Here is an 18,454-nt window from a genome sequence, read left to right as displayed (position 1 = left end):
ATTTATTAATAATAATAATAATAATAATAACAAACTTGTATTTTTAAAATATATATAATATTCTTTAATATTTAATAATAGTTAATAATTAATAATTAATAGACAATAGACCATGGCAAGACAGATAGGAGAGTATATTTACGATAAAAAAATTGGATCAGGTGCATTTGCTCAAGTTTTTCAAGGGTTCTCTTTAAACGACAACAATAACAATACCTATGCCATTAAAGTTGTAGATCTCTTAAGGCTGGGTAATTCTAAACTTAAAGAAAATTTAAATTATGAAATTAAAATATTAAAAGAATTGGCACATCCAAATATTGTTAGATTATATGATGTTTTAGAGGTAATTATAATTATAAATATATAATAACAACCAACAACAATAATAGTTTCTAATACTTTTTTAATTAGGACCAACCACCAGATAATAATTCTCTTTATATGGTTATGGAGTGTTGCGAAGGTGGGGATTTTTCAAAATATATAAGAACACATAAAAAACTAACTGAAGAGAAGGCATTGTTTTTTATGAAGCAATTAGCTAGAGGATTAAAGTTTTTAAGACAGAAAAACATTGTACACAGAGATTTAAAACCACAAAACTTACTATTAAGCGATTCATCAGATTTTCCACTTTTAAAGATAGGCGATTTTGGATTTGCAAAATTTATTAATCAAACACAATTAAGCGATACATATTGTGGCTCACCATTATACATGGCACCAGAAATTTTATTTAGAAAGAATTATACAGTAAAGGCAGATCTTTGGTCAGTTGGTGTTATCCTTTATGAAATGGTTGTTGGTGAACCTGCGTTCAATTGTCAAGCTTTTCCAGAGTTATTGGATCGTTTAACAAATAGAAGAGTTAATATTCCGACCCATGTTACACCAGATTGCCAAGATTTAATTAATCGTTTATTACAAATTGATCCAGCTCAAAGAATTTCATGGGATCACTTCTTTAATCACCCATGGCTTAATAATAACAATAATAACAATAATAACAATAATACCAATCAACAAACCATACCCTTTCCAATCCCAATAAATAATAATAGCAATAATAATAATAATAATAATAATAATTTTTCATATTCTCCTTCAAATGATAACAATAATAACTTACCATTTTCGAATAATAATAATTTTTCGCCAAATGAAAATAATAACTACCCTCCAACTTTGAATAAATCTAAATCGTTTGAAAATACAAACAATATTAGAGCTGTAAGTAATTCATAAATGGATAAAAACTACTAAAAATAGGTACCTATACTAATTCTTTTTTTTTTTTTTTTAAAAAACTAGCATCCATTCAAAGAAGATAAAAAACCACAACAACCACAACAACCAAAACCATCACAACAACCAAATATTTTAGCGTCAGAATTTGAAAAAGATTTAGTAATTTTAGATGATGGAGAATTAGAATCAATCGAAAAAACATTAAAGAGAGCAATAGCAATAGCAGAGTTGGGTGATTTGAAACAAGGTGATCCATCTGAATGTATACCACTTTATTTAATAGCTCTAAATTTAATGAAATCTAAAATTCCACCAAAAGATCCATCATCTTTACCCGAGAAATTTAAAGCCACATTCAAAGAATATATAAAGAAACTAGTTCACATATTCTCTTCTGCAACCAATGTAAAATATAATCAAGATAAACATAATGACTCATTTAATGCAAATCGTGTTATTTATGAAAATGCTTTAGAATTTGGTAAGAAGGGTGCTGTTGAAGAGCTATACAAGAACTACTCCATTTCAATTCAATTGTATTCCGATGCAGTTTTATTATTTGAATATCTTTTATCAATTGCAAACAATAACGATGATCAAGAAATTTTAAAAAAATGTATGTATCATTTAATTAAAAAAAAAAAGTTCAAAATTTATATGTATTAATTTTTTTTATTTTTTTATTTTATTTTTAGATTTAAATGCATTTTCTGAAAGAGTTCAAGAATGTAGAAAAAATGTAAATAATAACAATAATAATTAAAATAAACTACTCATTCTTTAAACTATAAAAAATAAAAAATTCAAAAAAATAAAATTTTTTTTCGTTTTTTTTTTAATGAAACATTTTTTTTTATTTTTTTTTTTATTAATAATTTAATTATAATTACAAAAGAAAGAATGATTAAATTCGGATTATCATTATTCAAAAATAATGGTGTTACAAATTCAGCATTATTAAAACCAATTTCTAATAATGGAGAATTTTTTATTAGATGTTTTTCAACTTCAGAAAAAATGAAGGCTTCACATTTTATTAAGACTAGAGGTAGTTGCAAGTCAGTTGGTATTGTAGGCTTACCAAATATTGGTAAATCAACACTATTCAATGCCTTAACTAGTTCAAATGCTGCTATGGCTGCTGTATGCATAGATTTAATATATTAAAATATTATTATTAAATTTAATATTAATTTTTTTTTTTTTGATTAAATCTAAGAATTTCCCATTTTGTACTATTGATCCAAATGTTGGTAAAGTTTTTGTTCCAGATGAAAGATTGGATTTAATTTCAGACTTATTAAAAACTAAAAGTAAAGTTGGTACACAATTAGAGTTTGTAGATATTGCAGGTTTGGTTAAAGGTGCATCAGATGGTGAAGGTTTAGGTAACAAATTTTTAGGTAATATTAGACAGGTATCATTAATAGTTCATTTGGTACGTTGCTTTGAGGATAAAGATATCACTCACGTATCAGATCAAATTGACCCAGTTAGAGATATTGAAACTATAGAAACCGAATTAATTTTAGCAGATTTACAATCATTAGAAAAGGTTTTATCAGAGAAAAAAAAACAAAGTAATCCAGAGATTCAATTGAAACACGAAATTGCCAAAAGAGTTTCAGAGGCACTTTCATCTGGTATTCCAGCTAGAGATGTTGAAATCAGTGAAAATGAATGGCCAACTTTCCAAGCACTCCATTTATTAACCTCAAAACCAACAATATACACTTGCAACGTCCCAGAAAGTGATGCTTCAGCTGGTAATAAATATACCGAAATGGTAAAAGAGTTTTCAAGTAAAAGAGGTTTAGAAATTGATCCAGTTGTTGTTTCCGCTAAAATAGAAGCAGAGTTAGCAAATTTGGAAAGTGAGGAAATGAAAAAAGAATTTTTACAATTATACGATCTTTCAAGCAATGGTCTTTCAAAGGTTATTAATGGTGCATACAAATTATTAGGTTTACAATCATATTACACTGCATCTGAAAATGAATGCAGAGCCTGGACTATCCCAGTTGGAACTAAAGCTCGTCAAGCTGCTGGTGTAATTCATACAGATTTTGAAAAAGGTTTTATTAAAGCTGATACCATTGCCTACGTTGATTTCGTCGATTGCAAAGGTGACGAAAAATCAGCCAAAGACAGAGGAAAGCAAAGATCCGAAGGTCCTAACTATGTAGTAAATGATGGCGATGTTATGTTTTTCAAATTTTCAGGTTAAATTAATTAAAGTAATATTCCTCTAATTAATTTAATTTTAATTTTAATTTTAATTTTTTTTTTTTTTTTTTTTTTTTTTTTAATTTTGGTTTTTAAAAATTCAACCTTAAAAAGAACTTTAAATATAAAAATGTAATAAAATGTAAAAACTAAAATAAACTATCAAAATAAACATAACATTTATTAAAAAAAACTTTTATTTTATTTTATTTTTTAATTTTATTTTTTTTTATTTTTTTTAAATAGTTTTTATAGTTTTTTTTTATTTTTTTTTTTAATTTTTCATTTTTTATACTTTTTTAAAAATAATAAATATTAATAATGAATAAATCAAATAAAATTATATTCAACCTTATAAGAATAAATAAAAACTTAAATAAAACAATACCTTATTATTTAAACAATAATCATTTTCATAATAAATATTATAATAATAAAACAAAGCTAGTTATAAACAATGATACTATAAATAATTTTAAACAAAGAAATTATTGTACAGGTTTAGAAAGCCAAAATATTTTCGATTCACATAAAGGATCTTTATCAGAAATTTATAGTATCGATGGTTATAGTGATTCAGGTTTTTCAATCAATAAAGTTTTAATCCCTGGTTCAATTTGCATTATGCCACACCAGTTGTTCCTTTGGGATATCCATAGCCCAGAGAATATTACAATCGATTCATTAGCACCATTAGACATAATCGAACCAAAATGCGAATTCTTAATAATTGGTACTGGTAATACATCATATAAATTTTCCAATGAATTCCTCAGTGAAATTCAAACTAGATATCAAATGAACCTCGAAACAATGTCAACATCACACGCAATTGGAACCTATAATATTTTATCAGAAGAGGGCAGAAGAGTAGCAGCATTCATTTTACCACCTGTTCCATTACCAGAATTTAAAGATCCATATTTTGTTAAAAAGAGTGAATACGAAGCAAAGGGTGTATTAGAGAGAGCTGGTAATATTTTAGATTTAAATACAGATCTCATTAGAAAAAAACAAACTTTAATTAGAATGAAATTAGACGAATCAAATAACGAGGCAATCAAGCTTATCGAGAAACAAATTTCAAAGATTGAAAAAGATTTGGGTGATAATATTCAAGAGCAAGATAAACCATTTGATAGTTATTTTATACCAACCCGTAATGTCGAAGAAGGTTTTATTAAAAACAACGACGAAGAAAATGAACAAAATGAAGATGTTGAAAAGAAATCGGTTAGAGATAGAGCAATTATTTGGTTTGTAAAGAAATTTGGTAAATATGGTGAAAAAAAATAAAAAATAAAAGATTTTTTTTATACAATTTTAAGTTTTATTATTTTTATTTATATATGATGGCGGTAATAGTCTTTAGTTGTAGTTTCATTTGTTCTATTTGTTCTATTTGCTTTATTTGCTTTTTGATTAAATAATTTACACATCTAAATAAGTAGGATTTTTCTATTCCCAACCAATTTCTTCATCACCACTTTCCTCTTCGTCATCGTCATCTTCATCATCGTCTTCATCAGACTCAAGATCTGGGTTAAGATCAAGGTCAATATTAAGTTGTTGTGGTGGTAATAATGTTTGTGGAGGAGGTGGGGTAATAATACTTTGCATTGTTTGGCCACCATTGTAAATTTCTCCGTTGGCAGAGGTTGTGTCTTGTTGTGGAATTTGTTGAAGTGATTGAGTTTCAGATTCTTTAATTGGTGTATTATCTGCGATTGGGGATTGTACTGCTATTGGTGTTGTTACATCTTGTTCTGCTAATCCATAATATTTTAGTAAATTTGCAGGTGGTTTTGTAAATAATACAGATGCTCTCATCATTTCATCTTGTGGTGCTGGCGGTTTAAATAGTGATATCAATGGTAAATGTGGTTGGTACCCAAATGGTGCAAAGGTAGTACCACTAATTTTGTGTGCATATGAAATTAACTCTTCTGGTGTTACTTCTCTATTAATAATATCTGGTGTTACTGGTGTTGATGGTTCATTTAGATCCAAAATTTCACTTACATTCGATATATTTGGATTCATTTTTGCATTGTCTTGTGAAAGTTCATTTTCTAAAAACGATTCTATATCTTTTAAATTGTTTGCTAATCCTGATATTAATTTATCCTTTTCTTCAATTTCTTTTTGTATATTGGCAATTTCATTTTGGTATTTTTGATGTTTTTCGACTGTAGTTTTTTTATTATTAGTTTATTATATTTTATTAATATATATGAATAATTTTATATGTTAACATACGCTTTTTTAATGTTTTTTGATATGTTTTATCAACTTCAATTAAACGTCCCATAATTTGTATAACTGATTGTGGTGTTGCTATATTTGTTTGTTCATTTTGTTGCTGTTGTTGTTGTTGCTGCTGCTGCTGTTGCTGTTGTTGTTGTTGTTGTGGTTGCTGCTGCTGAATTTGTAAATTTTGTTGTAGTGGTAAATTTGATGACAATGATGAAAGAAATTCAAAGAAAATTTTCGATATGTTAATGAATTCGTTTAAATCTTTTGAAAGTTCGTCACCCATAGATTTATTAACAGTTTTTTTATTAGGTATCATTCTTTAATCTTTTTTGAAAAAATAATTAATGAAAAAATGAAAAATGATAATTAAAAAAAAAAATTAAATTATTTTGAAATTTTTTTAAAAAAATAAAAATAATTTTGGGTGGTTAAATTTTTTAAGAAATGATTGATTTTGGTTTTAAAATATTTTAATTTACAAATTATTTTTTTTTTATTGTAAAAAGAATTAAATTTTATAAAAGTTGTTGTTTAAATATTTTTTGTTTCCTTTGAATTATTTATATTTTTTTTATAACTATGTAGCTAGATAACAGGCACAGTAACCACAATTCGTGTGAGATTCTGAAAAACTGGTTGAAGCAGGATTGAACACCAAATCAAATTTTTTTCTTCTTTTTATGAAAGTGAAGATGATTCTTAATGATTACATTAAGTCATCAATATTTTTATTGTGTTTTGGTATATGTTTTATTCTTATATGAGTTTTAACAAACTGGATACAAGCTGGGCACGGTAATGTCAATTCGTGTGTGATTCTGAAAACCTGTATGTATTTTTTTTAAAAGTTTTTTTTAAGCAAATTCTTTAAATTAATTTTATTTAATGTTTTTAAAGAAAATATTCTAAACTATTGATCTTTGGTGCTCAATAAGTATGATCTTTCTAAGATAAATTCATTCATTGCTGTGATCTACTTATTCCATAATATTAATTTTTTATATATTTTTAAAATTGAAATTTTTTTTTTTTTTTTTTTTAAAGTAAAGATAATTAAAAGCAAATGCTTTAAATTAATCAATAAATTAGGGGAAATCATTATTATTTATTTCAATCTAAATTAAGAATAAAAAATATAAATATTATTTTAGAATATTTTATAATTTACAAAAATAAAAAAAAAAAATAAAAAACAGAATTTAAGATTTCAGAGTCAAGTTTATTGCTGTAAGGAATTCTTGATGTTTTTTTAAAAAATTAAATTTAAGAGAAACTTTATTTAATATTAATATTAATTTTATGGGACGATATTTAATTATTTCTTTTTATTTTACTTTTTTTAATTTTTTTTTACTTTTTTATAAAAAAGTAAGAAAATTTGTTAAATCCCACAAAAATCAATTAATTTTTTTTTAATCGCTCTATAATTCGAAATGAAATAAATATATTCAAGAATTCCTTACAGCAATATAACTCATTCAAAATTTAACTCTGAAATCTCGAATTCTGTATTTGAATTTTTTTTTTTTTTTTAAAAGTGAAGATAATTAAAAGCAAATGCTTTAAATTAATCAGTAAAATACACTGCATACAAGTTGGGCAAGGTACGTCATAGTTTATTTTTTTTTTTTTTTTTTTTTTTTAAAGTGAAGATAATTAAAAGCAAATGCTTTAAATTAATCAGTAAAATAGTTTATTCAAAGTTTTTTTTTTAAAAAAGTGAAGAATTTATTCAAAGATTTTCTATAAATAAAGTAGCTCCATCCATTTACATATTGAAAATTTAATTATCATCGATCACCAGGAAGATATACCTTTATAAAAATCGCCTAGACATGGGATCGAACCATGGACCTAGCGGTTAACAGCCGCTCGCTCTGCCTACTGAGCCATCCAGGCTTTTTTGATGAAAATGTAATATAACTGTTGTTATATTTAAGAATTCTAATATAATGAATTAATTACTAAACAAAATGTATTATAAACTAAATGTAATTAATTATAATAATAATAAAACACAAAATAAAGATAAAATAAAATATAATAAAACCAAAATAAATATATAAAAATATTTAAAAATTATATTTTAAAAAATAACTAATCTTTATTAAAACTAAAAATTACTAATTATTATTATTTATAAATTCTATAACTAAACTATTACTTATTACTTTCTCTATATTATTTTCTCTCTTATTCTCTGACTAAAAATTATTTTTGAATTTTAATTTATACTGAAAAATATTATTTTTAAAAAAATAAAATTAATTTAAAAAAAATATTTAATTTTAAAAATGTGTTTATATTTGATTATTATAAAATAATAGATGTGTGACTATTTAAATTAAAAATGTGTCTAAATTTGTTGATAATTATAAAATAATATATGTTTGTCTTTTTCTAATAAATGTGATATATGTTTATAATTATTATAATAAATTTGAATTGATTTTAGAATTGTTGTTATATCACATATGCCCCCCTTTAAAACAAATACCATAATTGAAAAAATTTTCTCTAAAATTTTTCTGATTCTCGGACCTATAAAATCTTTTCCAATAGATGCAAATGTTTCTGACTTAACTTCAAATGGTACTAACAAACTAGGAGCTTTACTAAATTTTCCTTTTACTACTTTAAAATATTCTTGATTAAAATGATTTAACGTATCGGTATTATAACTATTACTTGAGAATGTTTGTATTTCAGCTTTATCTAATGAGTATATTTCTTGCTTTGGGTAATTACTTTCTGTCCATTTTTCTTTAGATATTAAATGATAACTTAAAGGTTTCTTATTTGTTATTGAATAGTACATTTCTAAAAGTTTATTTATTATTGGATCTAATTCTTGTTGACTTGATGAAGAGATATCGATTATTGACAACTTTAATTGACCTTGATTTCTAAATTTTGAATATTCATTATTTTTTTCGTTAGTTGTTAAATATTCATTATTATTATTATATAATAAATTATTATTTTGATTTTCCATAACTGATTGCTTATTATTTAACACAAGTTCTTTACCATAAGCTAAATGTTGAATTCTTGATAAATTTATAAAATAATTGACTTTACTAGGACTATAAATAATTTCATATTGATGTTTGAAAAGATCTACAAATGGTGTTAATTGTTTTTTACTTGATGGTACAGGAGTTTTTAAGAGATTTGAATGTTTATTACCATCATTAGATACACCTTTTTCTGAAATTTTGTAATCTAAAAATTTAATTTCTTTCCGAGCGATTTCATATTTTTCTAATTTTAATTTTATAGCAGCATCTCTTAAAATACCAAAAACAAACTTGAGATGCATTGCGTGATGATTTGATAACTGAATTTTACTTTGACAAATTGATAAAAAATTGACTAAACCAAAAGGTATACTAAGATATCCGTCAAGACTAAAATGTGAATTGAAATTTGTAAATTTAATACTTTCTTTCTTTGGAATAACATTTAATGGTTTAAAATTTATACAATTTATAGCCTTATCTACTTCTGGAACTAAAACTAATTTATTATTTGTGGTGGCTATAATTTCTTTTTCTAACTTATCTTCAATTTTTTCTTCGATTATTTCTTTTTCATAAGGAATGATTTTACTAATATTTTCAGCTAATAAACTTTCTTTTTCTTTAACTATAACTTGAACTGGACCAAATTCACTAATATTTTCTATAACTAAATTTTCTTTAACTAAATTTCTAAATTCTGTTGGATTTTTTTTTAATTGATTTTCTAAAATTGAATTAACACTATTATTTCTTTCTAATATACAATTGATTGCATTAACTGATTGAGGTTGACTGAAATTTTCTTTTTTACTTTGCTCAATCTCTTTTTCTTTTTTATTCTTTAATTTATTACAATCATTTACTACATGGCCTGGTTTTCTACAATAATGACAAAAAACATTTGAATTTCTTTTAAAATTTATAGCGTTAACTGAAGATGTGGAACTATTATTATTTGAAAAATTTGACATGGATGATGATGGACTAGTTAACTGCAAACTAGTTTTAATAGTACTTTCTGGTCTGAAAGATGGTGGTAATGATTGAGATTGGTTGATTCCTTGCATTAATGAATAACCATAATTTTCTTCCGTTGCTCTAGAAATCTGTCTGACATTTTCATAGGCAATTTTTAAAGTTTTAGGAGCAGTTTTAATTATATCTAATCTTATTGTATCAGGTAGAGATTTAATAAATAAATCGACTTTAACTGGAACTGGTACATCTACACATACACACTCTACTTGATTGAATTCTAAAATTAATTCTTCAAAATTTGAAAATTTTCTTTTATGAAAATTTAATAATTTACTGATTGGAGCTTCTTCTACAGGTGCATATAAGGTTTCTAAATTATTTAAAGCGGTTTCGGCTGATCCTCCAATGGAATAAAAATTTAAAAATGTTTCTAATGGTCTTTTATCGAGATGTGAAATAATTTGTTTGGCATTGTATTTATTATCATACATAACTGACAAACCTAACTTGAATGTTTTGAACGAAATGGTGTTGGGATCACCATTGAATAATAAATAACCTTTTTGTTTTACTTTAACTGGTCTATAATAATCAATATCTTCCTGTTGATAAATTGATTCTTGATTTAACTGTACCTCCGCCATTACTGGAGTATCTAAAATTATTTACTACTAATATTATTAACTACTATTATTTACTATACTAAAATTTATTATTATTACTAAATGAGTTTAAATGTTTACTAAAATATACTGAAAAAATGTAATAGACCCCTATGATAACTGAATGAGCCAAATGTAATATAATCCCAAAAATAACTGACTAAGATGTGACCAAATGTAATAGAACCCCAAGATAGCAAACTGAGTTGTGACCAAATGTAATATAACTGTAAGATAGCTTACTGAACTGTCACCAAATGTAATATAATACCAAAAATAGCTTGCTGAATTGTCACCAAATGTAATATAGCTGCAAGAACCCCAAAATAGCTAACTGAGCTGTCGCCAAATGTAATATAACTGTTGTTATATTTAAGAATTCTAATATAATGAATTAATTACTAAACAAAATGTATTATAAACTAAATGTAATTAATTATAATAATAATAAAACACAAAATAAAGATAAAATAAAATATAATAAAACCAAAATAAATATATAAAAATATTTAAAAATTATATTTTAAAAAATAACTAATCTTTATTAAAACTAAAAATTACTAATTATTATTATTTATAAATTCTATAACTAAACTATTACTTATTACTTTCTCTATATTATTTTCTCTCTTATTCTCTGACTAAAAATTATTTTTGAATTTTAATTTATACTGAAAAATATTATTTTTAAAAAAATAAAATTAATTTAAAAAAAATATTTAATTTTAAAAATGTGTTTATATTTGATTATTATAAAATAATAGATGTGTGACTATTTAAATTAAAAATGTGTCTAAATTTGTTGATAATTATAAAATAATATATGTTTGTCTTTTTCTAATAAATGTGATATATGTTTATAATTATTATAATAAATTTGAATTGATTTTAGAATTGTTGTTATATCACAAAAAGCTATTTTTAGTCCATATTGGCGGTTTTTTTGTTTAAATAATACTCTTCCTGCTGAACCATCCAGGCTTTTTTTGGAAATTCAATATGGTTATATCCTCGTGGCTTTTTTTACATATGTTAGCTGAAAGAGTGCTCAGGAGATTCAAGTTAATCTGCGCAGCAGCATGGGAAAGAGAAGTCAATAATATTAACAAAATATAAAAAACTTCAACACCAAGATCCAGCTAATCAGCGACACCACACAATTAAGATAGTCAACAGGCTAGAGAAGTTTTACAAGATAAGGAATTCAGATATATTTAGAGTGAAAATATCTATACACCTGAAAAGCTACAGAACTTTATCGATGAATTACAAATAAAAATTAAATAACAAAAACTACCCAACAAAAATTAAATAACTAAAATTAAATAATCCAAATTAAATTACTTAAAATTCTTTTAAAAATAAATTAATAAAAGTCGTGTTAACCTTTGCGCCATTCTTATTGAAGGGGTGTTCAAAAATTCGTAGTTAGCAATTTATACAAAAGTGACTTTTTTTTAAATATCAATTTTATAAAAAAAACTAACATTTGAAGGAGTAATCAAAAAATTTCAGTCTATCCATATATCCTTATCGATTCAGATGTGAATATTTAAGGAAATTCAACACTCACATCATGAAAGCTAACTCCACGGTGTTATCACAATTGTAGTTAAGTTTGAGAAACTATTCAAGATGGAGCTCAGAAATCTACAATAAATAGATAACAACTGAATAATGTGGATGAATATTAATATAAAAAATAATCAAATTCTTTTTTACCTTTACTCCATTCAAAATGGTTTACTAAAAAATCTGTGTTAAAGATTAAAAAAAAAACTTGTAGAGTAATAATATTAAAGTTAAAAAAATTTCTTTTGTAAAGCTTGTAACCTCACATCTTAGTTGCTCAATCATGAAATAAAAGTTGATCTGCTCAGCTGCATGGGAAAGTGAAATCAAAATTATAAATAATATAAAAAGTAACTCCAACACATTGATTTTTTATGCCAGTTATCAAGAAAGCATACAGGAGTGATACCTCTGATAGTAAATATATAATTTAACTACATATGTAGTACTATAATCACCCTTGCTTTTTCTATAAAATTTAGAAGTCATTTGAAATATTGGTTTTTTTTTAAAATTAATAATAAAACTAAACAAAATAAAAATAAAAAACCAAATAATATATCAATTTAAAAATAAAATATTTTTTAACCATCAAATCAAACTAGCTTTTTATTGAGATTTTTTTATTATTTAAAAATAATAAAAAAAAGGAAATTATAAACCCCACAAAAATAAAATTAAAAAAATTATATGGTTAATTAACTTTAAATTTGATCTTTAAATTTCATTTTATATTTAATAGGTAAATTAAAAATTTACATTAGACCAATGTTTTTTTATTAAATTTTAAAATTTTCTTTGATAAAAAAATAACCCGTAGCTCAAAATAACAAAAAAAAAAAATTGATTGCTTGTTACTGCAGTCCCAAATATTAATATTTTAAAAGATAAATGAATAATCTTTATTGGTTTTAAAAAAAAAAAATTTAATAAAATGAATCTAAATTATATAATCTAATACCAAATGATTTTTAAAATATTTTGGTTTTTATTTTCTAGTTTTTTTTTTAAATGTTTTTTTTTTTTTTGTTTAAAAAAATAAGTGATGATATTATTAATGGTATACTATTTTTGTATTTTTTTCTTTACATAAATTTATTTAGTTTTGCTTGTGGCAAAGAAACGTTGAGCAAAACCAGCTAAACCAGCACCAATAAAATCAGCTAACCAATACATCCAATGAGCAGTCCATACATTACCAACAAGAGCAGTACCAAATACTCTAGCTGGATTGAAAGCACCACCAGATACTGAACCACCTAAGAAACAAAGGAAACCAAGAGTGAAACCAATAGCAATTGGGGCAAAACCAGCTTTAGTTTGACCAGATGTGGTATAGATGGTTAAATTATTACTTGAAGATTTACCACCACCTTGAACGACTTTAGCCTTAACACCATCATCTACAGTATCAAAAGCAACAGCGAAAATGACATAAACTAAAATAAAAGTAAGAATGAGTTCGGTAAGGAAAGCATTTGCAATACTTGAATCATTTGATGGAACTACAGCAACAGCATAGGCAACATTTTTACCTTCAAAATCACCTGGGAAAGTGGCTAAAAGAATTAAAGCAGCTAAAACTGAACCAACTAATTGAGCACCTATATACATAAGACCTTTGGTAATTGATGTTTTTCTTGTGACACATGTTGCAAATGTAACAGCTGGGTTAAAGTGAGCACCAGATACATCAGCAAATGAATAAATAAGAGCTACTGCTGCAAAACCTGTTGATAAAGCACCTACTACTGGATTTGGTGCTGTGGCTAAACGTTTAAAGTTTGCTGCTGTTGCACAAACAATATAAATAAATAAAAATGTACATAACATTTCACCTAAAACTGCACGAATTAAAATCCAACGTTTTTTATTTGCTTCTGTTACTGGACTGAATGTATCTAATTCATTATTTGAATATTCATTCTTTTCGGTATCCTCCATTGTAATACCTTCTTCTAAATCTTGGTATTCTCCTGATTTTGACATATTTATTTCTATTTATTAATATACACTTTATATTCTATTTTTTTTTTGCAAAAATTTATATATAAAAATTTTAAAAAAAATTTAAAAAAAATTTTAAAAATCTATTTAATTTTTTGTTTTTTTTTTTTTTTGTTTATTTGTTTGGTTTTATATAAATATATGAGATAAAATAAAGTACTATTATTTTATCAGCTATTAATATAAATATAATTAAATTTAGATATTAAAAAAAATAAAAATAATAAAAATAACCGATGTTTTTAAATACTAGAAAAAAATTTAAAAAAAAAAAAAAAATTTTGAAAAAAAATTTAAAAAAAAAAAATAAAAAAAAAAAATAAAATAATTCAAAAAAATTAAAATAAAAAAAAGAAATCAAAATTTTTTTAAAATAAAATATGTTAAAAAATTTTGATTGGATTTATTTGGGGATTTAAAATATTTACAAACGGGGTTTATATCTTATTTTATATTTGATTCAATATAAAATTTAATCTGTGGTTAGGATTTTGATCATCATGGGCAATTTGATTATGGTTATAACTTTCTATACCATAGTAACCATGATGTTGAGGATGTTGTTGATGGGAATGATAGTGGTGATATTGTTGACGATGAGCTGGGTTTTGTTGGTCATAATCATCAAGATTTTTATTATGAATTTGATTCATTTTTTTAATATAGCTTTCGGTAAATTGATAATCATTAAAGTTATGATTTATATTATTGTTATTATTGTTATTATTAATATTATTATTGATATTATTATTGATATTATTATTGATATTATTATTATTATTGATATTGTTATCATTGTTATTGTTTTTATTATTTGAAGTAGTATTGATATTATTTTTACTACTCATATTTCTTGTTGCTCTATTATCAATATCTTCAATAACTTTTAAAATTTCTTGTTGGGTTCTAATATTTTTTGGTGGGCTATTCATTTTAGAATAGACCTTATTAACTTGTGAATGAGTAGTTGTCGAAGTTGTTGTTGTACTTGGACCAAAGTATTCATTGGATACAGTCGATTTGAAATTGAATTTTGGACTTTCTGGTTTATTAGGTGAAATCAATGACTGAATTGATTCCTTCCATTCACCAAAATTATATGTTTCAGCTTTACTATTTTTATTATTGTTATTGTTATTATTATTATTATTAAGTTTTTCTTGATATTCTCTTTCATATTTATCCATCATGCTGTCAACATCAATTTTTTTAATTGGGCTTGACATAGAATTATTCGTTTTAACATTTATACTTGAGCTATTATTTTTAATAGCACTATTTATAATATTATTGTTACCATTATTATTGTTAATGTTATTATTATTATTATTATTATTATTATTATTATTATTATTATTATTATTATTATTATTATTATTATTATTATTATTATTATTATTATTATTATTATTAATACTATTATTTTTATTTTTATTTCTTAAAAGAATTTCTTGAATCATTTGTTGTGCCTCTTGATTTTCAAGTTCTGAAGAACCTGGTGTTGGATTATCAGATGCTTCTTTTTGGGTTGGTTGGGTTGGTGACTTTTGTTGTGATGATGGAGATGGTGAAGGTGATGGAGGTGATGGAGAGTTCAAAAAAGGAGAAGAGGGGTTTGGGGTTGGTGGTTTAATATATTTTGTTAATTGAGTTAAATCGTTTGTATAGTTATTTAAAGTTGATTTATAGTCCTCCAATGCATTTAAAACCAACATTTCTTTTTCTTTAATTTTGTTTTGAATATTGTTAATGGTTTGTAAAACGTATGACTGCAAATCTTCATATTTATTTTCACCAGTGAATGAAATTTGTATTGATGTTGGTCTTGTATTATTCGATTGATCCAAACGTAGTTTTTTTGTTGTTAAAATTGAGTCATCATCTTCGTCGTCCTCATGTAATCTTTTTAATGATTCCTCTTCTTCTTTATCGCTTGCTGTGCTTGTGTCCTCCTCTAACTCAACCGGTTTGGTTGATGACCAAGGATTATTAGACATGCATTTTAATTTCCAAAACCCATTACAACCCAATTTTTGAATACCAGATTTAAAAACTTTTGAATGTGATAATGCATCCTTTGAGAGAAAAAAAAAATTAATATGAAAAATTATGATAGATAAGGTTTTGTTTATAAACTTACTTGAATTTGTTTTTTCCATTTAAATGATCTATTTTTTCTATGGCACAGTAAATCCCAATGTTCGGAAACGAAATTGTATACGTCTTTTTTTAGAGAAAAGAATTCTTTTTCTTTGTTTAAAATCTTTAGTGTATAAAAAACAACCCATAAAATTGTTGACCATGATGATCTGGGCGATAAACAACTTGGAGAATTTAAAGAGCAAAGTAAGCAAGCATCTTTTCTACAGCCACTACCAATACCAGGTTGAGATACCAAAATTCCCTTAGGATAACCATTATTATTATTTTTTGAATTATTTGTTTGATTATTTTGTTGACTATTTACATTTTCATTACTACTATTACAATTTTGGTTATTATTAACACCTCTTGGACTTAGTTGAATCTTTTGTTGTTGATGCTGATGTTGTTGGTGTTGGTGTTGTTGTTGTTGTTGTTGTTGTTGTTGTTGTTGTTGTTGTTGTTGTTGTTGTTGTTGTTGATCAAAACCATTATTTGTTTGATAGTGACCATCATTATATTGTATATATTGAAAATGGTTTGGATAGTTTATAATATCATTATTATTATATAAACTTTGTTGGGAAATTGGTGACATGGGTCTACTATTTAAACCTATTGTTGACATTTGTATAGTTTATTAAAAAATATTATTTTAATAGCTTTTACTTGCGCTTTTTTAAAATTTGAATGAAAAAAAAAAGTTTTAATTTTTTTCTTTTCTTATAATATTATTACTATATTCTTTATTAATTAATTATTTTTTAAAAGAAGGGATCTCTATCATTATGTATTAACCAATACCATTAAAATATAAAATTCCGAAAATGAACTATTATTATTAAACTCTTCTTTTCTTTTCTTTTTCTTCTTTTTATTGTTTTTTTAAACTATAAAATAAAAATAGATTAATATGTATTAGTTGGATCAATATATTCTCTTCTTTATTTTATTATCTATTATTCCAAAAATTAAAAATTATAAACTGTTTTGTTAACACTCACAAACAAACACGCACACAATACAAATGGTTTTTTAAAAATTTTTAATAAACACAATAACTTTAAGACTAAATAATTTTTTTTTTTTTGTATGGTTGCTATTGGTAATAAATTATTATTAATTTTTTTTTTTTTTTTTTTTCAAAAATATTGGAATTAAAAAATAGCTACTTATAAATATATGATATTTTATATATTGTATCTAAAATATTTTTTTCCCCAACTTAAAAAAATTTTAAACTAATGAAATTTTCTGTAATTATTATTTATTTTAATTTTTATTATTAATATTATTATTATTATTATTATTATTATTATTATTATTATTATTATTATTATTATTATTTTTATTTTTATTTTTATTTTTATTTTTATTTTTATTATTATTTTTATTATTATTTTTATTATTATTTTATTATTATTTAATAGAGGAAGAGTTGATTTTATTTGTTAATAAAATAAAAAATTATTTAACAAATACAAAAATAAAAATAAAATAAAATTAATATTTAAATTAAATATAAATATAAAAATAAAATAAAAATAAAAAATCAAATATTAATAAAAGAGTTGTATGTGGTTATTTAAAAATATAAATATTAATTAGTTGTGGTTCATGTGAAACATTTGAATTTTATTATTGTTTTAGTGGAGAGTTTTGTTTGAGATTTATGTGTGGTAAAAAGATACATACACATATGTAATATTTAATATTTAAATAAAAAACAAAAAAATAACTTAAAATAAAAAAAAAATAGAAAAAAAATTAAATAGGTTTGTTTTTAAAAAAAATAAAAAAAATAAAAATAAAAAAAAATAAAAAAAAAAAATTTTAATTTTTTTTTAATAAAATAAAAACCAAAAATATACAAAATTTAAAAAAATTATAATGATTTCCTTATTTAATTATTTATTATAACATATGTCTTTTTATTTTTACTTTGATAGTTAATGAGGGAGTTTAAAGAAGAGAAAAATCGCTTCGATTAAAATAATTTCTACTAGGGAAAAAAATACACGACACCTTATTAATTTTATATATATGGGGTTATTAAACACACATTTTGAACATGTGCTCACCCCCTACATTACCCATGCTTTTTAAAACACTCTCATAAAACAAAGACATAATAATTAATTATTAACTCATTTATTATTGTTATAAAGGATTATTGTGACAATTATAATTATTATTATCATAATTATAAGTGAAGCGGAGTGTATTTAATAATAGTAATTTTATTAGTTATCTTTTATTATGAAACCAAAGAAGAATTAAAATGCAGATTAAAAGACACCTCTTCTGTATCTATTTATTACTAAAAAACCAAATATA

At 23.6% G+C, this 18,454-nt stretch overlaps 7 protein-coding genes across 7 annotated transcripts; 3 read left to right on the top strand and 4 right to left on the bottom strand.

The window, feature by feature from the left end:
* Positions 1-112: 112 nt before the first annotated feature.
* DICPUDRAFT_159087 (uncharacterized protein) lies at positions 113-2,014 on the top strand (the record flags this gene model as incomplete). The annotated part of the gene is made up of 4 exons (XM_003294087.1): positions 113-346; positions 415-1,233; positions 1,315-1,867; positions 1,947-2,014. 4 exons carry the CDS (start codon positions 113-115, stop codon positions 2,012-2,014), a joined length of 1,674 nt encoding a protein of 557 aa, XP_003294135.1.
* Positions 2,015-2,268: 254 nt separating this feature from the next.
* Positions 2,269-3,478, top strand: DICPUDRAFT_42964 (uncharacterized protein; the record flags this gene model as incomplete). The annotated part of the gene is made up of 2 exons (XM_003294086.1): positions 2,269-2,394; positions 2,471-3,478. 2 exons carry the CDS (start codon positions 2,269-2,271, stop codon positions 3,476-3,478), a joined length of 1,134 nt encoding a protein of 377 aa, XP_003294134.1.
* A 320-nt stretch (positions 3,479-3,798) lies between these two features.
* On the top strand, positions 3,799-4,773 carry DICPUDRAFT_42970 (uncharacterized protein; the record flags this gene model as incomplete). The annotated part of the gene is made up of 1 exon (XM_003294085.1): positions 3,799-4,773. The coding sequence occupies one exon, from the start codon at positions 3,799-3,801 to the stop codon at positions 4,771-4,773; it is 975 nt and encodes a 324-aa protein (XP_003294133.1).
* Positions 4,774-4,935: 162 nt separating this feature from the next.
* On the bottom strand, positions 4,936-6,049 carry DICPUDRAFT_159085 (uncharacterized protein; the record flags this gene model as incomplete). Its single annotated transcript, XM_003294084.1, has 2 exons — positions 4,936-5,666; positions 5,737-6,049. 2 exons carry the CDS (start codon positions 6,047-6,049, stop codon positions 4,936-4,938), a joined length of 1,044 nt encoding a protein of 347 aa, XP_003294132.1.
* Positions 6,050-8,089: 2,040 nt separating this feature from the next.
* DICPUDRAFT_159084 (uncharacterized protein) lies at positions 8,090-10,378 on the bottom strand (the record flags this gene model as incomplete). The annotated part of the gene is made up of 1 exon (XM_003294083.1): positions 8,090-10,378. One exon carries the CDS (start codon positions 10,376-10,378, stop codon positions 8,090-8,092), a length of 2,289 nt encoding a protein of 762 aa, XP_003294131.1.
* A 2,556-nt stretch (positions 10,379-12,934) lies between these two features.
* DICPUDRAFT_58856 (uncharacterized protein) lies at positions 12,935-13,963 on the bottom strand. Its single transcript, XM_003294082.1, has one exon. The coding sequence runs from the start codon at positions 13,955-13,957 to the stop codon at positions 13,064-13,066; it is 894 nt and encodes a 297-aa protein (XP_003294130.1). The 5' UTR covers positions 13,958-13,963; the 3' UTR covers positions 12,935-13,063.
* A 461-nt stretch (positions 13,964-14,424) lies between these two features.
* On the bottom strand, positions 14,425-16,745 carry DICPUDRAFT_159081 (uncharacterized protein; the record flags this gene model as incomplete). Its single annotated transcript, XM_003294081.1, has 2 exons — positions 14,425-16,050; positions 16,116-16,745. 2 exons carry the CDS (start codon positions 16,743-16,745, stop codon positions 14,425-14,427), a joined length of 2,256 nt encoding a protein of 751 aa, XP_003294129.1.
* Between the last annotated feature and the right edge of the window lie 1,709 nt (positions 16,746-18,454).

The sequence above is a fragment of the Dictyostelium purpureum genome (assembly GCF_000190715.1).
Source record: "Dictyostelium purpureum unplaced genomic scaffold DICPUscaffold_509, whole genome shotgun sequence".
Classification (NCBI taxonomy): domain Eukaryota; phylum Evosea; class Eumycetozoa; order Dictyosteliales; family Dictyosteliaceae; genus Dictyostelium; species Dictyostelium purpureum.
The sequence above is the reverse complement of the archived record's forward strand: the minus strand, read 5'-3'. Positions and strand labels throughout refer to the sequence as shown.